The 15,292-nt window shown below is 53.0% G+C and overlaps 1 protein-coding gene across 3 annotated transcripts; it reads right to left on the bottom strand.

Moving 5' to 3' along the window:
* Positions 1-1,873: 1,873 nt before the first annotated feature.
* On the bottom strand, positions 1,874-7,408 carry ZNF706 (zinc finger protein 706). 3 transcript variants are annotated; one of them, XR_010990119.1, is made up of 4 exons: positions 7,288-7,408; positions 4,234-4,370; positions 2,971-3,116; positions 1,874-2,179 (listed from the first exon to the last, which is right to left on the bottom strand). XR_010990119.1 is itself a non-coding variant. In XM_068161141.1 (4 exons), exons 2-3 carry the CDS (start codon positions 4,366-4,368, stop codon positions 3,021-3,023), a joined length of 231 nt encoding a protein of 76 aa, XP_068017242.1. In that variant the 5' UTR covers positions 4,369-4,370; positions 7,288-7,407; the 3' UTR covers positions 1,874-2,179; positions 3,009-3,020. The 3 variants fall into 3 exon arrangements, 2 of the variants coding, with proteins under 2 accessions (XP_068017242.1, XP_068017243.1); XM_068161141.1 differs by having other exon boundaries at positions 3,009-3,116; positions 7,288-7,407; XM_068161142.1 differs by lacking the exon at positions 7,288-7,408 and adding an exon at positions 6,411-6,517 and having other exon boundaries at positions 3,009-3,116.
* Positions 7,409-15,292: the final 7,884 nt, after the last annotated feature.

Genomic DNA, 15,292 nt, shown 5'->3' with positions numbered 1-15,292 from the left:
CCTGTAACTGGGAATGCAGCAAAGGGATCTGAAGCAGGGCCCCCCGGCCTCCCAGCGCAGAAAGCCCCATCCCTTCACGGGCTGTTCTCAGCTCCACCCTAAGGAAGTCTTGAAAACACAACTGTTAACTGAAATTAACCATCCCCTGGGGATGCAGCAGCTTGGCACTGCTCATCCAGAGACTGGTTAGGAAACAAACCCTTTTTATGGAGTGCTACACAGGCTGAAGGGAAGGAGCAGGACAGGCACTGCACCTCGGGACCAGACTAGCAGGGCACAACCCAGGACACACTCCAAAAGAAAACCAATTACCAGGTATCAGTCAGTGCAACAAACATCTTTATCCATTTGCACTCAGCTACAGCATCAGAACATCTCAGTACCTCTCCCCATACAGCACAAAGGTCAGAGCAGGTTTCTTGCCGAGTGGGAGCCAGTTGGTCAGGATCAATGCATAGACAACACGAAAGGAAACTCGATGCAGTGCTACATTCCCATGTCAGGTGTACAAGTGCAGCCTGGGCTACTCTCAGAGAACAACAGGATCTAGAAAGGTGAGTGGTGTAGAGGTCATCCTGGAGTGACTGCAGCACAGAGGGACCTTATGCCAGAGGAGTATTTACAGAGGTACTGTCACAGCAAAGAGGCCAGGAAGCCAGTCTCACAGAAGTAGTTCAATAAGGAGCAAATGAGTGGACAAAGGCTTTGACTTTATATAATAAAATACCAAGTGCATTCTTTGAAGTGAATGAGTCTTTGAGACTATGGTCCTAGAGTTTAGGAAGCCATTTGAAGGTCAGATGTAGAGTCCTGCTGCACAGCAAGGGTCACTTGGGCTGCCACAAGCTTTAGATCTGCTGTAACCTCAGCAAACCACAGCAGTTCCAGTACTGCCTCTCACTGCAAGCTCTAAGAGCTCTTCAGCAAACCTCCTCCAAAGGCTACAGAGGGGATTTTTGTGGCAGACCTTCCAGCACAACTCAGATGTTTCCCCACTGATTCTGTGCTGTACATCTGGGATTAAAACTGAGCCCAGAGCACACAAAGGGTAATTAAGTTTAGCTGCTCAAACCTTCTTGGACAGAACTATTATCCAGCTTTTTCTTGTCAATGCAACTTTAATCACATCCCATTTCCTAAAGTAGCAATATTATTTCAGGGACTCTGGCTCTTTCCCAACAGGCCTATTTGAAGCTGGTTGTGAAGAAAGGTTATTAATGGCTGGCTACTTTGCATATCTCTTGGAGCTGCTGTTGCAATAACTAGACATCTTTCAAGGGGGATGTGTGGCTGGCTCCTCAAAATAGATTTAAGAAAGAATCTTTTCCAATCAATGTTTCAGCTAAGAGCAGAGTTGCTTTAGCCTATTTGTGATCATTTTTCAAGCCAGTATAGCCAGCAGCATTCAATCCTGCCACCTCTCAGCTTCCTCAGCCACCTACCAAACAGGAAGGATAACCAGAGTCTCTCCAGTGTGTGACCTGAAGGAACAGGATCCCCCACTGCAATGGAATCCCATCCCAAATGGCTTGCAGCAGCACTAGGCAAACACCTAGCAGGAAGCCTCACGAGTCTGATGCAGCTCCGAGGGGGTTTGCTGTGCCTTCAGCCAGCGGCTTGGCCGCGTGTCGGGCGGCTCAAGCAGGCAGCAGACTGCACAGGAAATCTGAGCAGCTCCCCTTCTGACTGAAGAGTCACTTACTGTAATGTACATTACTGTCAGTGGAATGACACTGCTCACCTTCTGGCAGGCTGGGGGAAATTCCACTTTTGTCTTGTCTTTGTGGGTTTTTTTTCTCCCTCATTATTGTTTCATAAGGCAGCTAACGCAGAAACTCAGAAGCAGAACTCCTAACAAGGATCCCGTCTGTGCTAGTGTAAAATCAAAAGTACTACTTTATTAAATGAGTTATTTTACACAATATCAACATCAATATAATTACAATTGTAAAAAATCTTTTATAACAAGTATGGGCTGATCTGTCAGGATCTCCAAAGAGGGCACAACTGTACATTTACACAGAATTGTCTTTGCATGAAGCCCGAGAGGGAACAGCATAAAAATATGAACGTTTCTGTAGCCCCTTCATTTTTGCTGATCAACAGTTTTAGAAAAGCAGCTGCAGGTTTGTTATGTAAGGTCTGACAGGAGAAGAGTCAAGAGGTGCCAGGCTTTCACCTACAAAACACAAGAACAACTCAGTTAGGCTCAACTGCTCCACAGTGCTGCTTCGCCTGACTGAAAGGCCACGACCCTGCTGGCGACCTTGTCTCAGCCTGTTGTTACTGTCACCTCCAGGTGCTGCCTAACAACTGGCTGCTGCAAATCTCTCCTCTGGTTAGCAGAGATTGTTTTGGGTTTGAATGCAGAAAAATCTGCACTGACTTGCACAGCTCCAGGAAAAAAAAGAAGGCTCAGCTCTTGGAAAAATAGTAGCAGGCATTTCCATGACAGGTTTCCTGGCAACAGGCAGGTGGTATTTATCGGTACTGTTTGGTCCAAAGCAAAAGGAACATTTAAAAGCAAGAGTTAGAAAGTATTCTTCTTCCCCAGGAGGGTGGTGAGACACTCTTCTAACAGGTTGCCCAGGGAGGTGGTGGAAGCCTCATCCCTGGAGGTTTTTACAGCCAGGCTGGATGTGGCTCTGAGCAACCTGATCTAGTGTGAGGTGTCCCTGCCCATGGCAGGGGGGTTGGAACTAGATGATCCTTCAGGTCCCTTCCAACCCTAACAATTCTATGATTCTATAACTCTGAGGATGACCACTTGAAGTAACAGGAAACCTTCAGCAGAGCCTCCAAGCACAGTGATGTGCCACAGCCATTTCCCCTCAGCAGCAGCTGGCTTCTCCCATAGGACAGTTCAGGAGCCCAATGACCACTCGAGCTGATTCTCACAGCAAAGAAAATGAAGCAAGTTTTAAGCCCCAGCTGTTGGTGGTAAAAGAACAAAGCTGACTCACAACACACCTTTCTCAGACAATCATGTGAAAATTAAAGGTAATGACCTGTAGACAACTTTAGGCCTGAACATCAGCCAGTTCTGGAGGAAGTGGAGTCTTAGGATGCTTGCTTTCAAAGTGCTGTTTGAAGGTCTTGGGGTCCGGCATTTGTGTCTGATTGAAGAGAGACATTGGACTTTATGCACAGTACAGCAGGTAAAGGATACTACAAGAAACTCCTCCCCATTAGGCCTTCTCTTTCCTGGAAGCCTCCTCAAGTGACTCTGCTCTAGTGGCAGAAGCACCATTTACTTAGCTGCAGATCAAGGGACAGTCTTCACCCTGATTTATTTCCAGGGGTGCTTTTTAAGCACCTTTAAGCAATCACTGTGTTTTGCCACGTTCATCAGCAGGATTATTCTTGCTATACATCTCCCTGCAGATCTTGCACTTGCCATGCTGGCTTGGTGGCCAGCCCACCCCCTTGCCATTGTCTTTTCTCCTTAAACAACTCTCTTTTGCAGAATCAAATCTGTATTACATCTCTTTCTTTTAGCAGTAGGCCAAGAAGTTGCATGGGATAAACTGATTCTCTTCTTGGCACAAGCTATCCCAGACCACAGCCACTCCACAGCTGCAGGCATCAGCTGCCTGCCCAAAGGGATTGCTGCTGCAGCCTGACTTCACAAGCAGCAGCTCTGGTTACAAGCCTTTCAGTGAGCAGTGCTTAATTTGGAACCTTATTTCAGGCATGCAAAGTGACAAAACTATTCTGGGACTGATCATTTAAGTGGAAATGGCAACTTTATCCATTCAGGAAAACCAGCCAGGAGGAATGTAAGCTGATCAGGGCTCACATCTGTGTTTTCCTAACCTCTCCTCTCCAGGAGAGGTTACTGTGTATCAGACTTACACAGAATCTGCTAGCACCACTCCTTCTGGTCTCCCCATCAGCACTGGTAGCCTGCGATGGGCCAGTTCCATCGTGAACAAAAGATGCCTCACTTGGAGGCTAAACAGGAAGTGATGTCACGTGTTCTGCACTGGCCACATCATACCACCAGCAATGCCAAAGGCAAGGGCACTACCCACATCTGTACAGGGCTTCTCAGGTGCACTCATCACCTGAGCACAGCTCAGCAACCTGTAAGCATGTCACATACAGATGCAAGCACTCAGAACGAGAAGCCAGGCAGCCCCCTAAGTAGTGTTTGAGCTTCCACTGCAACACCTTCCACAACCCCTGCCCTGGGCTTGCAGGCAGACCTGCCTACAGCAGCATTGCTCTTACCCTACAGACAGTGCAGGTGTATATCAAGGCAGCCTTGGCTGCAGCCTTCTGATCATGTCCTTGTTTCTTTTTCTGCTCAGCTTGCTTTTTGGCGTTCTTCTGCTGCGACTGGATCTTCTGCTGTCCACGAGCCATATCTGCAAGGGAAAAGAAGGCATTTAGCCTGCAAAGGCAAGGAACCACTGCTGCCAGCTGCCCCAGAAGCTCCCACTGCGAGCACAGTGCGGCCACCTGCTCTGCCTCTCAGGCCTACAGCTCCCACAACCGACACGCAGCAGAGGGCTGCTGGAGCCCTTGGCTGTGCACAGCCCCCCTGGGTGCAGGGCTGCTCCTCAAGCACATACAACTCTCAGGGTGTTGGCAAGCTTCTTCCTCTGCAAAGCTTCCAGAGTGAGTTCTGAAGTTTTCAGTAGTCCCATTTCAGTAGTCATGAATGTTCACAGACATTTCTTCCTCTGTTTCCACAGGGACAGTAAGATTTTGGGGGGGGTTGGTTTGTTGTTTTCCTTTTCAGATGAAGACTGAACCTTTCCATCTGAAACCTGACACAGGCTCTGAGGAATGCAAACCAAAGCATTCCCCAGGCTGTGCTCCTGCCCTCTGGTGCAGGTGAGCTGCGATGGCACTGGAACACCCAGCACACTGGGTCACTTCTCTCTGCTCAGGGCCACTTTTACAGCCCTTCTTTCTGATTCTCAGCACACTTCACACCCCCACTTGTCAGAAGGCAGGGAAACCATCCCCAGCAGAAGCCATGGCTCTGTGTAACACAGCAGCACAAAGGAAGCAAACACTATTACTACATGCCATTAGGAGGTCCATTACAAGAGGATACCAGAATCCCACCTCACAGAGCAGCAAAGCAGTGTGCAGGAAGCCCACTGGGCCAGTGGATTCAGGCTGCAGCCCACCCCCAGAGCAGGCAGGCAGCTCTGGGCACAGCGACAGAGCAGGCCTCAGCAGCTGGTTACATAAGCCAGCAGCAGCCCACTTTCTGCTGTTATCTCTCCTCAATCCCTGCTGGCCCACGCACAATCCAGTTGTGCAGCTCCCACAGGAGCACAAGACTTGCTCTACAGGCACTGGCCAACTCTACAGCCCCTTGTTTTCAGGGCTAGTGAAGTCTAACCTTCCCAGGAAGCTGGCTGGCTGGCTGGTCACTGCCTGTCTGCAGCCTGTGCTCTAAGCCCAGGACCCAGTGCATGGCTACAAGACTGTCCTGCAGTCCTTCCCAAAGGACAGGCAGCCTTCCACTGCAAGGGGTAGAAAGGCCTAGCCGAAGACAGACCTCCAGTAAATATGAGTGAAAAGCACTTCAAACCACTATGAATATTAAGTTCCCATGAAGCACCAGCAAAATTAATCAGTCCTGCACAAAGGGCTGGACATGTAGCAGCAGAGAACTTTACACTGAGCAAAGAGACGGTCCTGAGACACACACCAGCTCTTCTGTATCGAGTGGCACCTCCCAGGCCACAGTCCAGGTCCTTTGTGGGATACAGCACCACCATGTAACCCTTTGCAGGAGTATCACACCACTTCTGCAGTGTTCCCTCCTCTAAGGGAAAATCTGGAAGTCCATGTGGCTAACAAAAGCTCACAGAAGAAAACACAAACTCTCCTGACAAGCACACAGAAACACTCCTGGCATTCAGCAGTTTCCATCAGCTATGGCATTGAGTGTTTGGAAGACTGAAATACCAGTGTGTGTTTCACTGCATGCTTGTTACTCCACAACATCCCAGCCAGGGCCTCACAGAGTCTCCAAACAGTGTGGCTCAAGGAGAACATGGAATTTCCACTTTAAAACAAAAAAACAACAGAAAAAGCTAAAAAGGAGAGAGAAGATATGTGGCCAATAGCTCTGCATACACTAGAGGAGACTGCAGGGTTTATTCCAGTTCTATTTCATCCTCCACAAGTCAGGGGGCTCCTGGCAGAAAACACTCAGATGGAATACAAATTGTCACCAAGTGCCTGCATATTACTTTTGGGCTTTTTTAACTGAAAAGGGCTTAAACAGCACACTGCCACAGACAACCACACCGAGCTTGTATGGATCTGGCAACTGCTGGTTTTAATTAAGAGACAAAGAAGAAAACATGAGCAAAACCATCTGCATCGAAATATCAACCTTCACACGACCACCAAGCCGAACAACCCCAGAGTTTACATACTGCGAGTTACACCGAGGGCTGAAACACGGGGAGAGAACACTCAGCTTAATGGGAAATTACGATTATTTGGGCTGTAAGTATTCCCAGGGGCAGAGACAACGCCGAAGTTTGTTCGATGAGCTCGTTTATAAGGCTGAATCCGCACTGCAATTGCACAAGAGAGGGTAAGTGTTGTTTTCCTGACCAGGCACACCCGGAGCCCAGCTAACCGGCCTGCTGTTTGGAAACAGAAACGCGTGAGCGCACAGGGAGCCAACCGCCGCAGACCAAAATGCGCTGCCGAACCCTAGCAGCAGCGGCAGGGGCACGGCGGGGCAGCGAGGCTGAAGCCTGGGGTACACGTCCTGCCGAGCAGCCAGCACCCGAGCGCAGTGTCCAGTCCTAAAAGCGGACACCGACAGCTGCTGCCGCTGCCGCTTCCAGAGACAAACACCAGCTTGAGCTGCCCTGGCTCCCGCGGCCGAGCGGCGAACGCCTCGGGCCGGCGGAGCGACCAGCTCGGCCCTCGCCCGGCAGCACCGAGGGGGCAGCACCGAGGGGGCAGCCCCCGGCCCGAGCCGCCAAGGCACAAATGGAGGCCGCGGCCGCTCGGGTGGGCCTGGCGGGGCGGGGGAGCGGCCCCACCACGTGCCCTGCCGAAAGGGGCCCAGGAAGGCAACGGGGCCCCGCTGAGGAGCCCCAGCCGCGGGGATGCGGCCCCGCGGAGGCCGGGCGCGGAGGGAGCCCCGGGCGCGGAGAGGGCCCCGCCAACAGGACGCCCCCCTTCCTCTCGGGGCGGGCCTGGTGCTGCCGCGCCGCGCCCGGGCCCGCGCTCCCGCGCCCCGCCACCCGCACTCGCGATCGCCCCACCGCACGAGGAGCCGCCGCAGCCTCTCACCGGGCGTGGGAGTCCGGCCTGGGCGGCCCTGGAGAGCAGGTGGAGAAGGCTCCGCGCGGCCCCGCAGCAGCAGCCGCCGCCGCCGCCTGACCGAGAGCGGGAGGAGGAGGAGGAGCAGGGCCGGGGCCGCAGCACGGCGCATGCGCCGCCCCGCCCCGGCGCCCGCGCGGCCCGGCCCTGCCGGCCAATGGCGGCCGCGCGCGTTACATAAGGTGGGGGAGGGGGAGGGAGGGGGCGCCGCGGCCGCGCTGACCTCGGGGTGTGGGGGCTGGCTGGGGCGCGCCGCGATGCCCGCCCTGCTGCCCGCCGATCCCGGAAGGGGGGCGGGCTTCCGCGCCCTGTGGGGCTTCCCGCAGCGGCTTGGGCTGCTGCGGTGGCCCTCGGCGGTCAGCCGGAGGTAGGGCCAGACCCAGTGACTCGCTTTGTCCGCGAAGCGGCAGCGCTGGCTTTGGGTCCAGTGCCCACCGGTACTGGCGCCCAGCGCCGCAAGGGTCCTGGTGCCCGGAGACAGAGGGGGGAACGCTGCGGTCAGAGATCGCCGCGCTGTAGTGGAGACACAGCCGGGGTACACAGTCTGGCTCTGGCCGCCCGGTCCCTGAGGACCCCAGCGCCGGTCCGGAAGCTGCAGGGAGATTGCAGCGAGCTCCGGCTGCGGGCAGCGCTGCGAGCAGCGCCCGCGGGACTGCGGTAGGCACCAGCGCTCAGCCCATCTCCCAGCAAGCCCTGCTCTCAGCCACATTCTTCTGTGCTTAGCATACAGACGCAGCCTAAAAATAGTCGCTGTTCCTCCTCAGTGGGATCCAGAAAAAATGGCTGTGGGGAGGCTGTAGGGAAGGGGCTGGAGGTGAAGCCAGCCAGGGGTCTTCGAGGGGACAAAGTCTTGTTCAGGTGGCAGTCCACATAGAAAGCCTGTGCATAGCACTGAAGGGTTCCATGAGCTGAAAGCAGAAACGGCGTGAGATGAGAAGCAGAATCTGCTGCGAGCTGAAAGTGCACTACATCTTGTTTCAGGTGTGGAAGGCAAGGACTGCAGAGGAAGTGGTGTGCAGGCTGTCCTCACAGGGCTGTTGCTGTTCAGGCCCTCTGGAGAAGGGTAAAGGAGCACTTGGTCTTCTACTGACATATCCCAAGGAAGGCTGCATGTCTGTTCTTTCTGAGGTTATCCACCTTCCAGGAGAAAGAGACAGAGGCAGCATCTCTGCTGAAAGATGACATTTTGTCACTCTGAGCAGTTGTCGAAGCTTTAAAGTAAGCCTGGAGTCTTGAACAGTTCTGCCTGGAGTCTTGAACAGTTCTGTCTGGAGCAAAACAGCAAGTGTGATACACTTACAGGAGAAGGGGTTGGTATGCTACAAGGGCCAGGCTAGGTGGGTGTCATGTACTGTTCTAATCTGAGAGAGGGAGGAAAACCAAAAGAAAAGTCCCTAAAGTAGCACATAGCACCATCACTGAGTCCTGCCCAGAGCGTGACAACAGTTACAGGGGAGCTGGGCAGCGAATTTCTGACCAATAAGGCACTGGAAGGAGGTCTGGAAGTGACAGCATTTTAAGATGATCAGATAAAACTTTCACCAAAGAAAAAAAAACGAAGTTCCTAACTTTTTCCCTAAACCCAAATTCTTTCCCTAACATTCCTCTTTGCACTGATGTCTCCCACATGACACTGGCAGCACTGAAAACGCTGGCAACTGGACAGTGCAGCCCACACTGTGCTCAGATGATCTCGTCAGGAGGATCTGGACCTCATGGTACTAGGCAGCTACTAAAACAAGACTGAAGTGTGCGTGTGTGTGCTAGTGGGGTGGTGGGGACAGCGTTTTGGGTTCTGTGCTTGGAAGCAGGTGATCTGTGAGAAGGTGGCTGAGTGGAAGACAGGCCCTGTGGCACTTCCAGGCTGATGCCTAGGAAAATTCCCACAGATTGAGGAGAAAGGGGTGGAATGTAAATGAATTACCATTGGATGCAAAGGAAAAATCATGGTAAGGTCTGCATAACCCCATTGGTCTGATAACTAACATAAAGTTAGTTGTATAAACTCTCTCTTCTCAGCTTCTTCACTCTAGCAAATACTTGCTGGGTGATTTTGCTTGGCTGTTGCTGACTTTGGCTGTGTTTCTTTGTTGTGGCTACTCTCTGCTTTTTCTCCTCTTTCTCTTTTCCCTTGTACAGGGAGTGGGAAGAGAGAATAGAATGGAATAGGATAGGATAGGATAGGATAGGATAGGATAGGATAGGATAGGATAGGATAGGATAGGATAGGATAGGATAGGATAGGATAGGATAGGATTAACCAGGCTGGAAAAGACCTTTGAGATCATCGAGTCCAACCTCTCACCCAGCACCATCTGATCAGCTAAACCATGGCACCAAGCACCCCATCCAGTCTCTTCCTAAACACCTCCAGTGATGGTGACTCCACCACCTCCCTGGGCAGCACATTCCAGTGGACAATCTCTATGAAGAACTTCTTCCTATCATCCAGCCTGAAGTTGAGAGGAGGGAGCTGTTGGTAACCCCCTGGGGTTTTGTCCAGGGGGGTTCTTGTGTTGTTTGTAAATATTGTATATTTTGTACATACTCATTGCATTCCATATCTCTAGATTTTAGTTTTGCTCCTAAGTAAAGCTTAGTTTGCTTCCATCTGAGCTGGTCTGGCAATTTTATTTTGGGGGGGGGAGGAGGGGGGCAATTTCAACCCACCACAGGCTCTTTCCTGGCTGGTGCTGTTTTGAGAGGACTGCTGGCTTCAGGTGTGGAACTGGAACCACCTTTTAAGGGTCTTGTCCCCATACTACAGTGCTGCTGGCCAAGAGCTGCACACAGAAGAGATTTCCTGAGCAGCTCTGCAGTTTAGGTGCTTCAGAAGGGACTGTAAGGAAAGCAAACCCCAGCGTGAAAGAAGAGTCCGAGTCCCGACAGCTGAGATCTCTGCCGTGAGAGAATCTGGAGAATTGCCCATTGACTCTGAGCAGCATTTCTCGCCGGGTGTTCGCCGCCTGGAGCCGGCCCCTCCGCCCCGGGCGGGGACTGGCATGCACGTGTGTGGGCTGGCAGAGGCAGCCCGGGCATGGAGAGCGGTGGGGGCAGGGCCGGGCCCGTGCCGCATGCTTTGCATAGCGCTGACACAGTGCAGGCGGCAGGGCTGCAGTTTGGCTGGCTGCTGGACTTCCTCTGCCGGCAGGAGGCTGGCAGGAGCAGCGCTGTGGGCACGGCTGTTAGCTCGCTGGGTTGGGTGGTGGTTGCCCTCCTCCTTTGCCCTCTCTCTGGATCTCAGCCCCTGTGGTTCCCTGTGCCCGTGCAAGGCTGCGGCTTTGGTCGCCAGGTCAGGGTGCTCTGTTCTGCTCCAGAGCCGCTTGCTGCCGCTTGAATGACACTGCAAGGCAGCCTGAGCTGTCTCACCCTGATGTGACTGGTGTCCCCAGCGCGGCTCCCTGCCGCCAGCCAGCTGCTCTTCTGACACCTGTTATTAAATGCTCTTGAAAGCAATTGTGCTGAGGTGCAGGGCGGGTTTGCTCACTCCAGCATAGGTGGGGCTGCATCTCCCTTCTGAACCAACTCCTGTGTGCCTGCCAGCTCCTCCACTGCCATTCCCTACCACACTTCCCACCCCTGTCTTTTTCCTGTTCCTTTGGTGCTGGCCATTGAGTCACATCAGTCAAACATCCTCCTGCCAAGCTGGCCTGCAGCGCAGTGCTGCCCTTTAGCACTCACTGCTGGGCAGTGCCCATGCTGGCATCCTATACCTGCCATGGGAATGATTTGGTCTGGTGCTCCACCATCACCCCTCAGTATGTCTGAACAAGTGAAAGAAAGGGAAGAGGATGTGCCCTGGGCCCACAGGTGACAGAGATCTTCCCACTTGATTTTGTGGATACAGACCAGTATTGACAAAACCATGGAAGAGCAGCCTGGCCCTGCAGTGGAAGGCAGGAGGACACAGACTGGGAAGCCAATATCCTGTGGAAGGATGTTCAAATCTGATGGTAGATCACAGTCAGTGTTGCTGAATATTGGGGGGGGATAACCTGCCTGTGGTTGCAGGCAGAACCTCCGACAGGCTGGAGACCTCTGCAGTTAGTGTGAAGATGTCCCTGCCCACGTCAGGGGGTTGGAACTAGATGGTCTTTAAGGTCCTTTCCAACCCCCTGTATGATTCTGTGATCATGCAGCAGCATGTAACCTAGTTTAGGGCCCTGGCCAAGCAGTGTTTTGCTCATTTATCCTTTCTCTGCCATATGGACTCTCACTTTTTCCCTCCCCTGGGTTTCATCCTACTGTTCTTGTCCCTGTAAAGACATTTTTCACAACCACAGATCCAGTTCTCATACATTTAGTTCATGCCTCCCTGACACAACATTAACTCCTGTCCTTCCACTGGCCCTGATTGTTCTGTCCTACTTTTCTGCAGCTGGGCTGTTGGCACCTCATGGGCTTGCCTGTGTTGCTGCTGTGGTGTGGATCACAGCTTCAGTAGGTTTTTAGCTCTGTGCTGGTGTGAGATGACATCAAACCACAATGCATGTGTCCTGCAGAAAGAAATTTCTTAAGGCATGTGTAGTGGCTTTACATGGCAAGGTTTTGGAGGGAGCTACTGGGGTGGCTTCTATGAGAGGCTGCTGCAAGCTTCCCCTATGTCCAATAGACCCCCAATGCCAGGCAGCTCCAGGGTGGGCCAAGGCTGAGGCAATCAGTTGTGGTGGGAGCATCTCTGTGGTAGTTTATTTAAGAAGGGGAAAAAAAAAACCTCTACAACACCAGCAGCAGTCAGAAGAGAGAGGAGAAACAACTGAGACACCAAGGTCACTGACCAGGGCAGCCCTATGGAAATACTTTTGCCCTCAAACCTTAGATTAGGGCAAGCCCAGGGAGCTGTGTGCCAGAGCTGACAGTAGATTGTGTTGTGTTGGTTGGCTTTTGCTGGCCCAGGGACTACAGCTAATTGTTCTTTCTGGGTTTTGGCTTTTTGCCCTCCCATAGCTCCTGCCTGCTCATGGAACTGCTTCCATTAACATTCCTCTCCACTGGAAGGGCAAAAAAAATGTGCAAGGGAGGATGTGACATGGAGCTGCCCACATCCTCTGAGAGACAAAACAAGAGAGGGCTTGAGGAAAAGGCTCAGGAAGAATGACAGAGAGGGAGGCAGTCAGAAGCTCAGGGATGCAGTTCCTCAAAGGCTGGCAAAGCCCTTCCTGGAGAGCATGGGCAAAGCCCCTCCTGGAGAGCATGGGCAAAGCCTGCCTTGTGGCCTCTAAGCCTTCTGCAGTTCCTCCTCTTTTAAATCCGTTTAGTGGAATGTGACTTTTGCTAAAAAAGAGGTGCAAATGGCTTTGTCAACGTGGCACAAGCGCTCTGACCAACCCCCACGGACACACTGGAGACCCTGAGGACCCTGAGGCTGTGCTGCATAAGCAGGGCAAAGCAGGGCTGAGCTCTGTGTGTGCAACTGCACACCAATGCATTCTCATTCTGCTTGTGCCCTCTGTTCATGCTTTTGAGCCTTGTGTAAGTTCAGATCTCTCCCAGTGCATCCAGGCATCTTTAATCAATGCAGAAGGCCAAGGTTTCCCTCCTCTCCACCAAAACAGTTAAACAGATGTGTGCCATAGCCCCCTCCTCACACCCTGTCATGAGCAGCAGTTGTGAGTAGGGCCTCACAAGCACAGCACTCTGCTGGCAGCTTGCCTCCCTCAGGCCGTGCTGCTGAGTGGCTGAACATCCCGGGGATGCTTCTGGCCTGAGGTGGCTCACAAGCATCCACCAGCTCTGCTGGCTTCCTTCTTCAGCCCACCTGCAAGACTCCACCCTTGTACTGGCCAACACTTTGGCAGCTTCTTACTGCAGCTTGCAGCAGGGGCAGCTGCCTCTCACCCCTAGCCAGTCTTTCTGCCTGTCTTTCAGTCAGCCACAGGCAGATCTCATTGCCGGTCTAGAACTGCAAAGGGCAGGGTGGGGAGCTCTCTCTGCTGTCCAACCAGCACGTAAAACCTTGCTGGGCAAGGAAGCAAAGGCCAAGGGTGCATCCCAGAATGACACATCCCAGAATGAGCACATCGAATCAGTACACAGGAAACGGCTCTGCAGCTGCAGGATGTTTCCTGTGGAAGGAAAGCAGCCTTGGACGTCCAGAAGTGCCACTGCTGGCTTCCCCGGGGCTGCAGTGCTGGCTGAGCCCCAGCAGGCTGCAGCTTGGGGAAGAGATCAGCAAGAAACATCTGCTGGGCCTCAGCTTTTTGCCTCCAGATGCCTCACTATGCCCACTCCAAAGTCACTGCAGAACTTAAAGGCAGGTCTCCAAAATGCCTGCTGCAAACAAAGCTGTGAGGATGGCTCTGAACCCCAGCATCTCCTGCCAGCTGCTGGCAGTGCTTTGAACACAGTAGGGTCCAGCCCACAAGCACTGCTGGATAAATGGGACCTGGCCACTGCATCCCTTGCTTTCTGCTTAAGGTCCTAGAACCCCACAGCAGAGCTCTGTGGGGCTGTGGGACCAGAATGGAAAACACATTCCTGGGAGCAGCCAGGAATGCCAGAGACAGCAGCTGTGTGGAGCTAAAAGACATGCAGGAGAGGGAGCTGCAGTGGCCATGCTGGTTGCCAGCACTGCTGCAGCTGAGTGACTGTGGGGATGTGAAGCCCACAGTCATGTCTCAGGAGGTGCTCAGAATCTTGCTCTTACGACAGACTGCCACGAGACCAAGGAACTGAAATCCCTTCTCCTGCTGGCTGGCTGGTGTCTGAGCAACAGAGGCAGAGGGACTGCTTCTCCACTCAGTCCTTTAGCCTGGCTTTTGCTTGGAAACTGCAGGAGCAGACCAAGGAAGGTGAGTTACGCTTCTGTGAAACACTCAGTGCACATCTCTAACGAGGCAAGACAGAATAACACTGAGAGCGTCCCAGAGCTGGCTATGAGCTAACATCAGGCACAGACAGGCAGGAAACATTTCACAGCTCTCATTTAAACTGCCCAATTTAAAATAAATAAATAACTAAACCCACTAAACCCCCAACTCATTTCAGTCTGACCCCTGCTCTGCACAGCTAACTGGAAAGATGGCACTCTTGGAACCTGGCTGAAGATCATAGTCAAGGGAAGAGAAAATGCCTGGTTCTGGAGACTTGCACATCTGTCCCAGTGGGGAAGAGAAGTGTTTTGCAAAGCCTCCATGGGCAGGAAGGCCTGATCCTGGCCATGCTTAGACAAGTGCAGAACTTCAGCACCTCCCTCCTGCACTCTATGTCCATCCCCAAACCAAGGCTGCAACACCTATGCCCACATCTGCCAGTGTACTCTTCTCCAAAGCAGCTGTCCCAGACTTTTCCTGGTCTGTTCCCATGGGTTCCATTGGTCTGCATGAGCAGAAGACCTTGATTTGTCTCTTGTGCTGTGGATGTGCAGGACGTGGCTGGACATACACCACAGACTCAACTCCAGAGTGGCCAGGTCCAGGTGGCACTGGTGTCCAGCCACTGTCCTGACTGCTTTTCTTCCCCACCTCTTTCTCTGGCAGTCTCTTCCCACACAGCAGGCAAAGTCTCCATGAAGGATATGGCAAAGACTGATGTTCACTAACCCCTGTGGATACCCTGACAGCAGCCTCCACAATACCCAAATGCAGCTGTGCATGTAAAGCAGAATGATGGAAGAGCTCATCACGCCAACCCCTCAGCCCTGTGCCAGCACAGAGCCTTGCTAGCTCTCCTCAGAGGCACTGCAGCTCACAGCTCCACCAGTTAGACCTTGGCCTGGCTCAGGAAGTGACCTTTGTGCTCTGTGCAGCTCCAGAGCCTGCACTCCCCTGGCTCCGAGGCAGGGAGGGTGAGGTGCTTGTGCAAACAGTGGTGATAAGGCAAGGAGTGCCTGGCCTTGCTGGCTCAGCCACCCCCGCCTGCAAGGAGGGCAGAGATGTTTGTCCTGGGAGAGAGCAGGAAAAGGCAGGAGCCACCCTTGTGCTTAGCAGTGCCCAGGCAGGAGAAAAGGCTGTGGGGAAGTCGTTGTGAGCTTGCT

The sequence above is a fragment of the Melanerpes formicivorus genome, unplaced genomic scaffold, assembly GCF_026170545.1.
Source record: "Melanerpes formicivorus ecotype bairdi unplaced genomic scaffold, bMelFor1.0.p_v2 SCAF_56, whole genome shotgun sequence".
In the NCBI taxonomy this organism is placed as follows: Eukaryota; Metazoa; Chordata; class Aves; order Piciformes; family Picidae; genus Melanerpes; species Melanerpes formicivorus.
This window is presented reverse-complemented; position numbering and strand designations above follow the sequence as displayed.